Genomic DNA, 14,090 nt, shown 5'->3' with positions numbered 1-14,090 from the left:
TGTATGTGTGTATACGAAGGAGGGCATATTTCAGCGCGCTAATGTCCCGCCAGATAAACTACAATATTAGCTGCCTACTCTGCGCTGTGATTTAATTTAACTTTGCCCCCGACGACATCCGCCTAACTCGCGAGAAAGCTCGTACTCTAATCTTGCGAGTCTGCTCTCTGTTCGGCTGTTATAGCCTCTGTTTTGCGCTCGGCTTTTCAAATTGCGCCGCGCGTTCATTTTACGTGTTGCGGATCAAACGCGAAATTTTTTATTTACCGGTTCGGCCGAAGCTTGACCTGTCATGTGTAATTATATGTAAATCACTGGTCTCACAGTGTACTAGATAACTCAATTATCTTAGAAAATCGGCAATTACTCTCGTATTGATATTTATTTTATCGTACAATACCACGAAGTTTACAATTCATTCTTCATTTCTCGAATGATCGATTAAGTGGCCAAGCTCAGCAAACTGGTCCGAGGAAACATCATCGCGAGGAACATGAAAATAATCCTGATGGAATACTTCATCAGGAGGTAGGTCACTCTTTTGGCGGCGTTCATCGATATCTGTATACAAAAATCAGCCCAATAAGCCCGAGAAATCTACAATACATCGTTAATCGTGGTATATGCTTACCAAGAATAATAAGTTTTGCACTCGCTTGATGTCCATCAGAGGTATCAACACCTGATCAAGTATCAAGTCTTGAACATTTGTTGTATCCGTCATCTCGTTACTGTCGCTGGGTAAGGCTGCCTCGGTTATCTCGAAAGTCGATTCTGAAGAAGAAGAATCATCAGCGGTAGAATTTACAGATTCCGCAGTGTCCATCGGGATGTAGAATGCGCGGACCACTTGCAGCAGCAGTATTGCTAAATATTTTTGAATCATGTATTTTCTCAAAGAAATCAATTAATATTATAGTACTGAAAAATCTCAACTGAGATTATGCTCTACGGATTGCTAAAATTTCTTAAATAACTATATTTCAGTTTATTATAATTAAAAGTTACCTTTAGGTAGTAAAACCTCCAAAATAAGTTCAAAAATACACGCCTTAAAGCATTTGAATTTCTCTGGTGAGGAACTCTCATGGGTTAAAATTTTAAAAATCGAAAAACTGGCTACGGCAACTCAGAACATTGTTATTTGAACTTATTTGTGAGTTTTTACCACCTAGAGGGTAACTTTTAATTATAACAAACTGAATAATAGTTATTTAAGAAATTTTAGCAATCGGTAGGGTAGAATCTTATAGGTGAGATTTTGAAGTGATCAAAGAATTACGTACCTGCCAATATCTTATGTAAAAACATGCCGGAATATGAAGCTCCACTTCGCAACGACAAGGTTCTCTGACGACTAAACCGCATTGCTACTTAGAATGGTTTAGCATAACGACACCTCGTTATCGTCCCCGCGTTATCATCGTCGAAGTTGATATATTTTTCAAGTTCAACAACAAATGATAGACAACTAATTACACGAATAAACGAAACGAAGAATCGGTCGACTTTGCGCATCGCATAAAAATTTGCCTCACCTTGTGCTCTAAAATCGTTATAGCGTTTAGCGTCGCGCACACAAAAACTTTCTTTCCGATGCCTGCGTCTATTTACGTCGCGCGAACAGGAAGAATAACGAATATAAAGTCGACTGCTCTCTCTCTCTCTCTCTCTCTCTCTCTCTCTCTCTCTCTCTCTCTCTCTCTCTCTATCTCTGTTGCGAAGAAGAAGCTCAAAGCAGAGAATCGGGCCAATCGTCGTCGCTGTGCAAGTCTGCCGATTGTAACAGGATTAGCTCGTCTCGCGAGAGAAGCGGTAATCAAGGATAAAAATGCGACAAGCGCCGGCATTTACTCTAACTAATGTTCTTCAAGCCGCTAAACGAGTTACGCGACTGTCGTCGCTCTCCTCTCCGGTACCGAGAGAGCTTTGCGCTCTCTCTCTCTTCGCTTCTCGCGAGTTTGTTAGCCGGATAATTGGCCATTTTCATGCTAAAAACTCGTCGGCGCGATAGGACAAGGTCTGCCTTATACGCGCGGGAATTTCGCTATAGGGTATAAAGCTGGTAACGACCGTTTCGAAAAATGTGCGCCGAGTAAAAATGTCGAGGATAAAGCAAAAATCGGCGCCGGCACCGGCTCGATATTCGTCGCGAGCGTTCTAGCGTGGGTAAGCCTGTTTGCGGCAATTTCTTGTTTCCATTAGGTTGGCCGGCCTGCGGGCTGAACTCACCCGCTCGCTGAGCCCTCGAGCTACTTGAACTTCGACGCGAGAATGTAAAGGGGATTTTGTAACAACGGGCCCTTGCGATACTATGTCTTTAGGCCTTGTTCTATGGATGTTCGGTGTCATTGATTTTTATTCTGTGAAAAATTATACTTTTACCATTATATTTTTACCATTCAATTGAAGTCTGTAGCTTGATTAAAATCGATAGGACTCGATGAAATTCTATGCAACAAAGAACTATTGTTTGGTATTAACCATCGACTTCGATTGTTGTTTTCCGTATTAAAATTGATTCACTCCTGTTGATTCTAATCAATTTCAATCGAGTCCTTGTATAAAATATCCTTATACATTAAATCGATCTATATTGACTTTTTTTAGCAGCGTATTTAAACACTCGACATACTTGGTTGTCAAACACCTACAAACACATAGTTCTACTACAATTAAAAACACCGAATACGAGTGACACTCAGTATAGCAATCGTCTCTATCCGTGTCCTGCGTGTACACATTGACATCGGCATCAGAACAGAGCATCAGCGAGTGCGCGGCGACACTTTGGGCGCGAGATCAAATGACGCGCGCCGCCGCCCACAATAACACGCCGCTCGACTCTCTCTCTCTCTCTCATCCCCCTTCAGTGTTTGCTCGCTTTGCTTCGTTCCAGCGACGACCAGCCCTGCGGTGTTGATGCTGCTTCGAAAATTCTCCCTCTATACTCTACTATCTCTCTCTCTCTCTCTCTCTCTCTCTCTCTCTCTCTCTCTCTCTCTCTCTCACTCGAGATTACGCAGCGATGTCCGTCGTTATTCGCGACGAATAATCGATTTACTTTTTTAGTTCCGAACATAGAGTCTAGCTCTATAACAAACGCCGAAAATTACGTGTTATTCTGGGAATTCAGTTTCGCGTTGAAAAAGTAGGATACGTTGTATCTAGAGAAAAGAGCCAGCTCTCCGAGGCTGAATCGAATGAAAAGAAAGCATCTTCCGTGCGGCGGGAGTAGAGAGAAGAAGCGCGGATAATTCGATTATCGGGAGTCTAGATAAATACGCCGCACTATCTTTCGATTACGCTGGCACAACTTTGCGCCGCGAACTTGACTCTCTATATCCCACCCTCTATTAGCTGAGTAAATTGATTCATCCCTTATTATACACACCTATACATAGAAATGTTCGTTTCTTCAATAAAACATTCGCGAACACAAAGTTGATTTCAGCTCCTGGCGCGTACAGCAATAGCTATAGGAAGAAAACAACGAGGCAAAACCCATCTAGTGATTTCACAGGCAATTATGCCGAAGGCGGGTCGACGCGCGCGCGGCTCTCTTATTTAACGCCAATGTGAGCCGAGCGTTGCACGGCTCGACGCGCACATCGGCGCGCGGCGGCCGATCCCATTTGCCCCCGAAATTGTCAATGATGGACTGGCAGATTGAAAACCCGCGACGCGGCGACATATTCAGCCCTCATTTTTTCCTTTCTTCGCGCGCTTTTGCGAATAACGGATACATAAACGATCTCTTGTACTATTTTTCGATCGATCGGGAGAATCAAGGGAGAGAGAGAGAGAGAGAGAGAGAGAGAGAGAGAGAGAGAGAGAGAGAGAGAGAGAGAGAGAGAGAGAGAGAGAGAGAAAATAAGCCTTGAAAAAAAAGGACATCCACTCGGCGACCTTTCAGCTGGCGAATCGCAATAAAGCCGACAGTCGCGTGTAAACGTTGACCAAAGTCCGTCTTTCGAGGACCGGAGAAGAGACTCGAGAGCTGCTGTATACATACAACGTCGATATAGGGGGAAGACGAAAGCTGTCGCAGACGTGTATATAGCTATTTGTATCGATGTCCCTCTGCGAGAGGCTCCTCAGGGATTTTCGGATGGACAAAGGCGATTTGGTGTAACCCTTTTTCACGGACCTTCTGTTTGCCAATCGGCGAATGATACGGTTATTATAAGCCGACGAGATTCGCTGGATGTTATTGAAAAAGGACGTCAACGGCGTTGATCAAAGCTGCGGTTAATGACTTTCGGATATAAAGCCTATTCATCCAAAATCCAATGGAAATGATGAAAAACACTTCACCTTTTGAATCATGTCCATCAGAGCCTCCGAGATAAATATTGTCCGACATAATAATCCACGACGACAATGTCGACAATGTCAGCGAGAATTTCCATTAAGCCGCGAACTCAGCCGGCGTAATTGAGAGCAATTAATTCAGGCGAAGCCCAGCAGCGGTAGCAGCAGCAAACGAAGCCGTTTTCATTTTCGCTGATGGTTCCACTAGCGGCAGCGCCGCGGCATAATCTGTCTTAAATAAGTCGCCGGGCTTAAATCGCGTTTCCCTCTCGCTCGCGTTTTCATTTTCCCATACTAATCTCTTACATTTTTACTTTCCGCGCCCTGGCTTTCTTATATTATATATTCTTTCGGCTTCGCTTATTCCCCACCGCGTGCAATCTACTCGCGCCTATACTTCGAATTCAATTACCGCCGATATGAGGAGAGCTTTATGATGAGCGAGGATTTTTTTGCCTTTTTTCAAACGCGAAGGATTTTGAGGTAATTAAATAAGAATTGAATTTTTGAATAACCTTGAATTTGAAGGTCAAAAATATCTTTTTATCAAAAATATAGGTACCGCATGAGATAGTATTTATCATCTTCTTCAAGTTCATCTCTTTACTATTAAGTTAAAAATGTTTGTCTCCAAGATAATCATGTTTAAAAATTAGACAAATTTTCTTTAATATTCATAAAAAGCATTAGACAAAAAAAAATTACAAAATTTTACATGCGAATACCTCAGAGAGTAACAATTTTATTTGAATAGTGTAAAGGCTATAAACTTTAAGGAGATAATAAATATAACTATACAATAGCACCTATATTTTTAATAAAAAAAACCGCTGCCAATTCACTGGCACGTAGCTTCCTCCAACTAAATTTTTAGACCCAATAAATAAAATATCGTTTTAATATATTTATATCTGCTTGCTAATGTATGAGGCGGTTTTTGATACATAATTTAATACAAGTTTTGGATGGTTAATTGTCCAAAAGTTTGCAGACCCCTCTGTTTTTTATTATAGAATATGAACACTGTCATAAATTTTTTTCACAGAAATTCACGCATGTTTACATGTGTTTCTAACCAACTTAACCATCAAAACAACAGGCTATTCATTAGATAGGTCGCTCGCGCAATTTTCGAGAAAACGATTTTTACATTTTAGCTCTTTAGTTGAAAGCCGCTCGACGAAATCGTTTAAAATTTCAGCCGCAGATAGCTTTTGTCTGTGGTGATTCACCAAATTAAATTTTTAAGCATTTGACTACATTGTTCTAGAGACATGAGGAATTAAAAAATTAAAACTTTGATATCTTACGAACCATAGGGATTTCAAAGCTGTGCAATGAACTTGGCTAAAACACATAAAATATCTACTTTTTCCCGAAATCTCAAGTGCAATAAGGCCTTTTTGCGTCCGTAATCGAGGCACAACAAAAAATAATTTTCTGCAGTTTCGATTTATTACTACAAAAATAAGTGGTCAGATCACTTGAAATTATAATGGGATATAGTTTGAGACGTGATCCGTCCACATAATATTGTCGCGAGGTTATATGACGTTTAGTTTCTGAGATATAAATTAAAAAAAATCACTTTTTTCATTTTATCTGCTGAATAAAGTGGTCGATCCCGAGTACCAAACGAGTAAAAGTAGGTAATTTTATTCTCTTTCAAATGTATTATAGCTGAATTGTTTGTAACAATGGGACGATTAAAAAAATGCAAAATAGTGTTTTTCGAAATCAAAAAATGGCCATAAAAAATATAGTTGAGAAAATAAAAAAAGACTGTTTGTTCCCAATTCCGTATCCAAAAATATATATGCATGTTAAATTTTATTGATATTGACGGAGTAGTTCCAGAAATATTACGGTATACATACACACACGTGCACACACACACATCCATTCGGACATTTTCTAAAAATACTTGATTTGAATTTCTATACACCAAAAAGTATTTTCTAGAAGTTTTGAAGAAACTCAAAACTTTACTATTACAAAGCTTCCTCTAGGATAAAGCAAAAACTGATTTTTGAGTCTAAATTACTTTGTCAATATTTGTTTTTGGTTTGTAAAAAAAAGTATCTTTGAGTATAGTTATTTGGCTGTAGATTTGAGCATAGAAATATCCTACGGCAATTTTCTCTGCTCGCAACACTCGTTATAATCCCTAATGCTTTTAAAATAAATCCATATGATTTTTTCTTAATAATTAACAAAATCGTTAATAAATTAATCGCATTATCCAAATCTATTTTTTCCACACCACCCATGAGGTAAATAGAAAGGCGCGTTTTTTTCTCTGTTTACAATAATGTTATATGTGTTTTAACTTGATTTGAAAATTTTGTTCATGGTATTCGTATTGATCATCTCATAGAAATTCAAATAAGTATCCTGCATATTTTATTTATAAATATTTAATATTGTCAGCATTTTTTTTAAGTTACATGAGTAAATAAAAATTTGATAATATAAGAATTGATTTTTTCCTATAAATTTTGTAAAATTTTTTGTAAACATAGATGTGGTTTCCCCAATAGGCCTAATCCACAAAATTTAAAAGATATGTATTTTTTGTAATCCTGATTAAAAATCATGAAATGTATTTAGCGTAATATAAAACCTGATAGAAGTCTGAATAAGTCTTCTTGTATTTTATTCTCCCTATGATCAGATGAAAATGGCGAGATTATGTCCCAGATATGTTTGAGGCTGCAAAAACATAGATTAACAATTAGTAAAATTTGTTCTTAAAGTCTAATCATGAGACATGTATTTGAATTTGAAGTAATTCAAAACGTTATCATTGGATAAAACACGAATTTTGATGATAAGAAAGAATGAAACCTGCAAGATATTAATATAAGAGCTTAAAAATATCTTTACGATTTCATGGTTTTCAAAAAACTAAATTGAAAATTGAATTATTTACTTTGAATGCTACTGGTGGTGCTTAATAATTATCATCAAATTCAACACTATCTATATGATTTATAATATAAATAGAAAAAAAAATCTTATCTGGAAAGCGTTTGGCTATCTGTTCACGCCAAGCTTATAAAGGCTATTGCCATGCTGACGTTGAAGCAACAGTTGCCTTGAAGTTTTGGCCTTAGGTTCCATTGCTTCTGGAGCGTCTTTAGGCGACCTTCTCCTTTTGCGACCTACAGGTGCCGGAGCCAAATTTTCCGAGCTGCTTTCTAAACGTTGAACGTTCCTGTGAACCGTCTTCCTATTCTTCGCGTACCCTTTAGTTCTCGGCTTTTCAGGGAAGTAGGCCCTAGGCAGCAGAATCTCGTTGGCAGATGTATCCACTATGAGCATGCCTACATTTTCGGGGAGGCACACCCTAGGTAGCAAAACCTCTTCGGGAGCTAGTGACAAATCTAGCTTTGTGCAGTCAACGTGCTTTTTTAAAGCCGAGTCTCTGCGAGCCACGTGCTTGCTGAAGGTCTTTGCGAGCTTCCTCAGCGGCGTAAGCTTAGATCTCGACTTTGGAGTTGACCTCGAGGTGGATTTCCCTAACTCAGGGTCCAGATTCCTCGCAGTTAAAGGACGACGGCGAGAGGCTAAGATTACCTCCTGTTGAATGAGGGCTCGTTTCACTATCAACGGAAGGCAACTGGAATTTTTTGTACTCTCGTTGCGGCCCGTCAACTTTTTCTTCAATACGCAGTTCTACAGTGACGTCGCTCTGTGGAACCGCGTACATCCATCGACGTCATCCGACTCCAGAAGAGCCTGAAAAATGGCATTATTCAAAACACAATCCCCCTTTGCACTCACCTGAATTTGGGTGGTTTCATCCAACTGTGGAACCATCTCAATAGCGACGTTGCTCGTTGGGATTTCGAAAGCATCATCTATAAGATTAGATATATGATGAACAAAACTGGTATCACTTGCTAGGTGTTCGTCCTCTTCTACGCTGATCAACAAACCTTTTAACTCCTCATCAAAGTTCAATTCTTCACTTAGATCAAACAACTCACGCACAAAGACTAAATCACTTGAGCACTGAGATGAATCCTTGTTTGATACAAGCAGCAAAATGACACTTAGAACGATTCTGAGCCATAAGTATGGTTGCTACGATCTGCACTCTGAAGACTAGTACTTATAATCTGTTACAGTCTGGGCTTATATTAGGTTCTGACGCATTCGACCTGCCCTCTGACGGATCCAAACTGAAATAGGCTGAGCGACCGGTAGCGCCCTCATTTACCGCCCCGTCCCTATGTTAAATCTTACGGACGCAAAATAGTACGAGCGGTCGCCACCGCCCCTATTCTCATAAGACTGCGTGTTAAAACTGCCATCAGCGCCAGTCCTCCCCTCCAACCGGACGCACCCAGCGCATAAGCCAAAAAATAAGAACATTTTTGATTTAGAATCATGTAAAGAATCTAAAAAAAATGTTTTCTGGGTTGAAATAACATAATTTTGTTGAATATTAACAATGAATTTATTAATAACAAATTACCTGACCACTGTTGGGCATTCCACCCTCGAAATTCGTATTCAGGAGGCAAAAATACATAGAAAAAACCTTGGCGATCTACTGGCCATTCAAGTCTGACGAAAAGTGCTCAGCGCCTAGACTAATAATATGCATGTCAAATTTTATTGATATTGACGGAGTAGATCCAGAAATATTACGGCACACACACATCCATACCGACATTTTCTAAAAATACTTGATTTAAACTTCTAACATATCAAAAAGTATTTTATAGAAGTTTTGAAGAAACTCAAAATTTTACTATTACAAAGCTTCCTCTAGGAGGAAGCAATATATTTGACCTTCAGTCTACATTCTAACTACATCGGAATACTTTAGTCTCGTTCTTGGAACAAACTATTTTATACTTTAGTGCAGGGTCTGTGTTATTACACCTAGAATAACGTTTAAAATTGCACAATAAGAATATCGCGCAGCTCGCGCGTATTTAAATGCGAAGCTTCGAGGCTGTGACAAATCCGCCCTTTGTATATTCGTATACGTTTCACGCGATCCATCCGCCCGTGAGTTCTTGAGCCTGTGCACACGTGTGTCTCGCATACAAAAATACATGCTTCGGGGGAGACAATGCCGCCGCTTGGAACAAACGTGATTTTTTTCTACGTGAAAAATGCTCGACAATGAAGTGTATACAGCTTGTAAATTTTTGCCCAGAGTATAATATAATAATCCCACGTCTCGAACGGCCTTATTTGCCATTTCGCAGGATTCCCGTGGATCGTCGTTTCCTCCCACTCGATATCTGTATGCAATATCATTATATTCGCGGTTATACACTTAAAAATCTCGAGAGCGAAAACTTTTCCAAAGGAGAGAGATATCGTTCCCCTCGAAAAATATCAATTCGCGCGATCGCGCGTGACACTCATGCGTCATGCTTTTCGCCTTTTCGCCGGCCCATAATAGCCGGCTTTCGGCTTTCCATTTTTATTTATATTTCGAGTACAGCCCACTGCAGCGGCCAAACTCCCTCCTTTCGGCACTTTTACGAGTATTACACACTGCGGCAGCCGATGTTTTACGGCACATTTTGTTTCCAATCGACGAGAGCACCAGCAGTCTCTATCCAATTTTATGGGCAGGTTGTAGGCAATTATTCACGGTTTTTCTTATTTTCGAGAAAATTATCAAGTCTCTGCACAGCTGTCCCGTTGTAAATTACCGGCTAATAAGCTCGATTTTTCCATCGGCGAAAATTCGCGAACGAACTTACATTTTTCGATACAAACAGAAGCTCATCTATAAAAAAAAGATCGACACGTGTGTGCTCGAGCGAGGGGTCGAGAAAAGGAGTCCGTCTTCTGACCGGAAGTCGTGTATATTCGTACGGCGCTTGCGCGCGAAAGCTTCGGTTTTTCAATTTCGCATAATGTCGCGAACGCGCGGGTTTAGCAAACTGTCCGCGCGATAAGATAGCGTTTGCTCTCCCCTTTCCCCGAATTTTTACGTATTTCGCGGCGTTGGTCCATATATATGGCTGTCCACGGGAAATGCGACGATGTTATCGAGAGCTGAAAGAGAGTCTGTGGCCACGTACACATGGTACGGGTACAGAGTCACACACTGTGTATCTTAATATTTTCTGGCCGAGAGGAGAGTTGGTTATGAGAGAGGAGATCGACTATCCGCGGCGACAACGAAGATTCGCTGACTTATATGCTCGTGCGGATAGGTGGTGACGATTGATGTAGTTCGCGGTGCTTTGAGAGGAGACTTTTTGCGATGATGCGGTTGATGAAAGAGGGAGAGTTGCATGGCATCGACGTGGAGTTTTAATAATATGGTGATTTATAATGTTACCTAAATATTTATTATATTTACTCGACAGAAATGAATAATTTTTAACATGTATTTGTTTTTTGTAGTACAAAGAAATCGCAGGGTAAAATCTTAGTACAATTTTTAGACGGACTTGAGCTTGTATACGCATGTAGAAAAAAGAGGCTCATGGAATAAAGTTGGCTATCACCCTCGTAAAAACACTCAGTATCAGTTGACAAACCGTTGGCCAAATTGCAAAGAAAATTTTGTTTGCCCGCTTTTTTCCAGTCGATAAAAAAAGGTCACTTTAAACCCGCTTTTTAAGTCTAAAAAACGAAAAAATTCATTCGAGTATAGTGAATGAACCTTCATCAGACTACTCCAGTCAGCCGACGCAGATGTGCTCGCTGAGGACTGCAACGAAAAAATGCTTTTTGCTCTCATTTCATCTTGTAATAATATGTTAGCCGTCCATCAAATTGAAGGACGAAAGGATCATCAAGGCATATCCAGAGCTGTAGTACTACTATGTTGACTGCTTTGAAGAAATCGATATGATGAAAATGACGAATTTCACCGATAGCTGCTCTTTTTTCGATCCTCTTGCGAAAAGCCAATGCCAGATTGCCGCGCTCATGCGGAATCCTGATTTCGAGACTAATTGTAAGTTCGAAGAAGATTTTTTTTGTGCCCACCTTTCGAGCACCCGAAAGGAATATAAATTGTTCATTGTATATTCAATTGTTTCACAAGTACGAAATAAATGAAAGTTTAATAATATATTAAAATATCAGATTTCATGGATCTCTGCAACTAGAGCACTGTATAAATTTTAATAAATAAAAAAAAACATCTATATACGGAATAGTATAATAACTATTATTGATGTAGATGGACATTTCTTCATAGATTCGAGAACTTATGATCAACGATTCGAATAGAAAAATCCAAGAAGTATACACTCTACAACACCTCAACATATCACTCTTCACCCCATCCCAACCAGAGAACCTGTAACCATTTCGGAGCAAACGTGCGTCATAAGCTCCGCGGAGCAAAGGATAAAAAAAAATTGGAACGCCGAATAAAAAAAAAGGAGGAGGCGGCGAAAGTCGAGCAAAATAGCGAGTGCTCGCGTTCGAGCCGGGCTCCGCAATTGTAGCTGTAGCCGCGCTGAAATAACAATAACGCCATTCAGCGCGGCGGCATTCGACAGTGGGGTCGGAAACAATGAAACAATCAGGCGCCGCTGCAGCCCCGGAAGTCAACACTGCCGGACAATACGCGGACTCCGGACCCTAACAGTAGCACAGCAGCAGCAGAGCAGTAGTCCTAGTCCTAGACGACTTCTATAATTAAGTGACTTTACGCCGCGACGACGACTTTGACGCCACTTGTCGTGCTCCCGCTCACTTTTATATTTTCTTTAATGTCTAAAAGGCCCATAATGTTTTTCTATTCGTTTTATAATATTGTACAACACAATGTACAAAAATAAACTATTGTTTAATCTAATCTCTCTCCCTCTCTCTCTCTCTCTCTCTCTTTAATTTCAAATACTTTACGCGTGAACAAAATATATTTTTATTGAAAACTGCCTCATTTAGTCTGCTGCTTCAACTGCACATGCTATAACTGCTTGAATCTCTTGCTGTTCAATCGTGACTTAAAATTGACCGATTAACGCAATCTTAACCCCATATCAATCACGTCGTATATAGAAAGATCGGAAGTAAACAAACGAAAAAAAAACACTTTCCAAAATCGAAATCACACCCGTCGAATTCATCCCGTTGATTAGATAAAACTCGCGAGAGCGTCTGACCGGATGTTTATCTGCTTCACTGATCTCTATATTTACCCGTCGCTGCGTCAAAACGCGTTCCATCTCCTAAATAACCAACAAAAAGATACATCCCCACGATCTAACGGTAAAAAATTCAATACCGCTAATCAAGATCAATTAACATATATCCTCCGTCATCGGCGTCGGGTACAAAAATTTTCTTCGTCGTATGCCACACACACACACACACACACACGCGTACAGCATAATCGGATCGGGACGGCCGGTGATTTCGGGTTTGTCTAGCGTAACGCGGTTGTCACACCCCCGGCACAATGTCCCGTGAATGCGGCTCATTGTGCAGCCGAGCTACTCTGACGCCCACTCAAAACTTGAAGCGGAGAAAGAGCGAATGGCGCAGGCACACTGGGCGACTGAGACAAAGACGGAATTAATGAGAGGGAATAGCTGCGAGAAGAAAAGGCCGCGCGCGACGTGTCCTCGGGATACACACGCAGGGAAGATTTCTTTATTAATAAACGGTGTCTATTGTGCGCGCAAACTGACGACGTCGCTATACTGAGTCGCGAGTATTTTGGAATAATGAAAATTTTGCATATCGTCTTACGCACCGGGGGTGTAAAAAATGATGAAAGAGAGAGCTTTCGAGAATTTCGTCACAATGAGCGCACAAAGGAGTAGCCGCAGCTGGAAAATTGAAAATTCACGGGCAATCGCTCGGCAGTTCCTCTCCCTCTCTCCCTCTCTATATATAAGAAAGCCAAGCGAAAGGGAGCCTCGTCATAAAGCATAATCTCTCTCCTCTCCATTTTACGGCGATTCGCGCCCTCGCTGCGAATCCTTATCTCGCAGTCCGGTACGACGACGACGTCGGCGGCGGCAACGAGGACATTCTTCGGCTACAATGCCACCTACAATCGAGCCGCGAACACTTCCGCGCATACTAATGGAGTGTCTCTCTCTCTCTCTCTCTCTCTCCGATTCCTTATACCACGACGTCACGTATCTACTCACTCGGGAGGGAGTCGGTCGAAAATTTCGAAAATACGCAATAAGAAAATCCTGCTGCGCTAAGAGAAAAGAAAATGAAGAGGCGGTTATAAAAACGTGAGAGAGAAGGCGATAGAGAAGAAAGCGAAGAGGTATATATTCTCTCTCCATTCTGCTGTTATCTCGCGGCGAGGAGAGAAAGCGTGATTGCCTTTATGGGGGAAGAAAGGGTCTTTTGCGGTAGCGATAATGTCCCTCGGCTGCGCCGCACCGACGACGACGACGCTATCAGAAATAAAACACGAGTGAGAGAGAGAGAGAGAGAGAAGGGGTCGTTCTCTCCTTATTTCTCGACGCTGGAGACTCGATCTTTACACGCGCCGGCGAGAGATGGCGTCGAAAATTGTATGCTACGGTTATATTATGGTCGTTCGCGCGTAAACACCTACGCTCGCGATTGTAATTAGCTAACTTCGACGAGTCGCGACTGATTAAGGGGCATAATGCTCGGGAGGATGTTAGATCGCAGCGAACGTCGTCAATTAAACTAGTAGTGGTGGTATATATGCCGAGGGTAAATGCTGCAGAGGATTAATTTCTCGGAGGCGAGAGAGATATAGATGTAGGAATACGAAAGGGGTTTTTTTAGTACTTACTTTAGTATATACAAGAATGAAGACACGATGTGGGCGTGTA

At 40.9% G+C, this 14,090-nt stretch overlaps 1 protein-coding gene across 2 annotated transcripts; it reads right to left on the bottom strand.

Moving 5' to 3' along the window:
• Positions 1-363: 363 nt before the first annotated feature.
• On the bottom strand, positions 364-1,609 carry LOC100122847. Of its 2 annotated transcripts, none has more exons than XM_001606403.6 (3): positions 1,287-1,609; positions 632-867; positions 364-561 (listed from the first exon to the last, which is right to left on the bottom strand). In XM_001606403.6, exons 1-3 carry the CDS (start codon positions 1,366-1,368, stop codon positions 442-444), a joined length of 438 nt encoding a protein of 145 aa, XP_001606453.1. In that variant the 5' UTR covers positions 1,369-1,609; the 3' UTR covers positions 364-441. The 2 variants fall into 2 exon arrangements, with proteins under 2 accessions (XP_001606453.1, XP_016843831.1); XM_016988342.3 differs by having other exon boundaries at positions 632-774; positions 1,287-1,396.
• Positions 1,610-14,090: the final 12,481 nt, after the last annotated feature.

This window comes from Nasonia vitripennis, chromosome 4 (genome assembly GCF_009193385.2).
Source record: "Nasonia vitripennis strain AsymCx chromosome 4, Nvit_psr_1.1, whole genome shotgun sequence".
In the NCBI taxonomy this organism is placed as follows: domain Eukaryota; kingdom Metazoa; phylum Arthropoda; class Insecta; order Hymenoptera; family Pteromalidae; genus Nasonia; species Nasonia vitripennis.
Note: the sequence above shows the minus strand (reverse complement) of the source record. Positions and strands in the feature narration are given on the sequence as shown.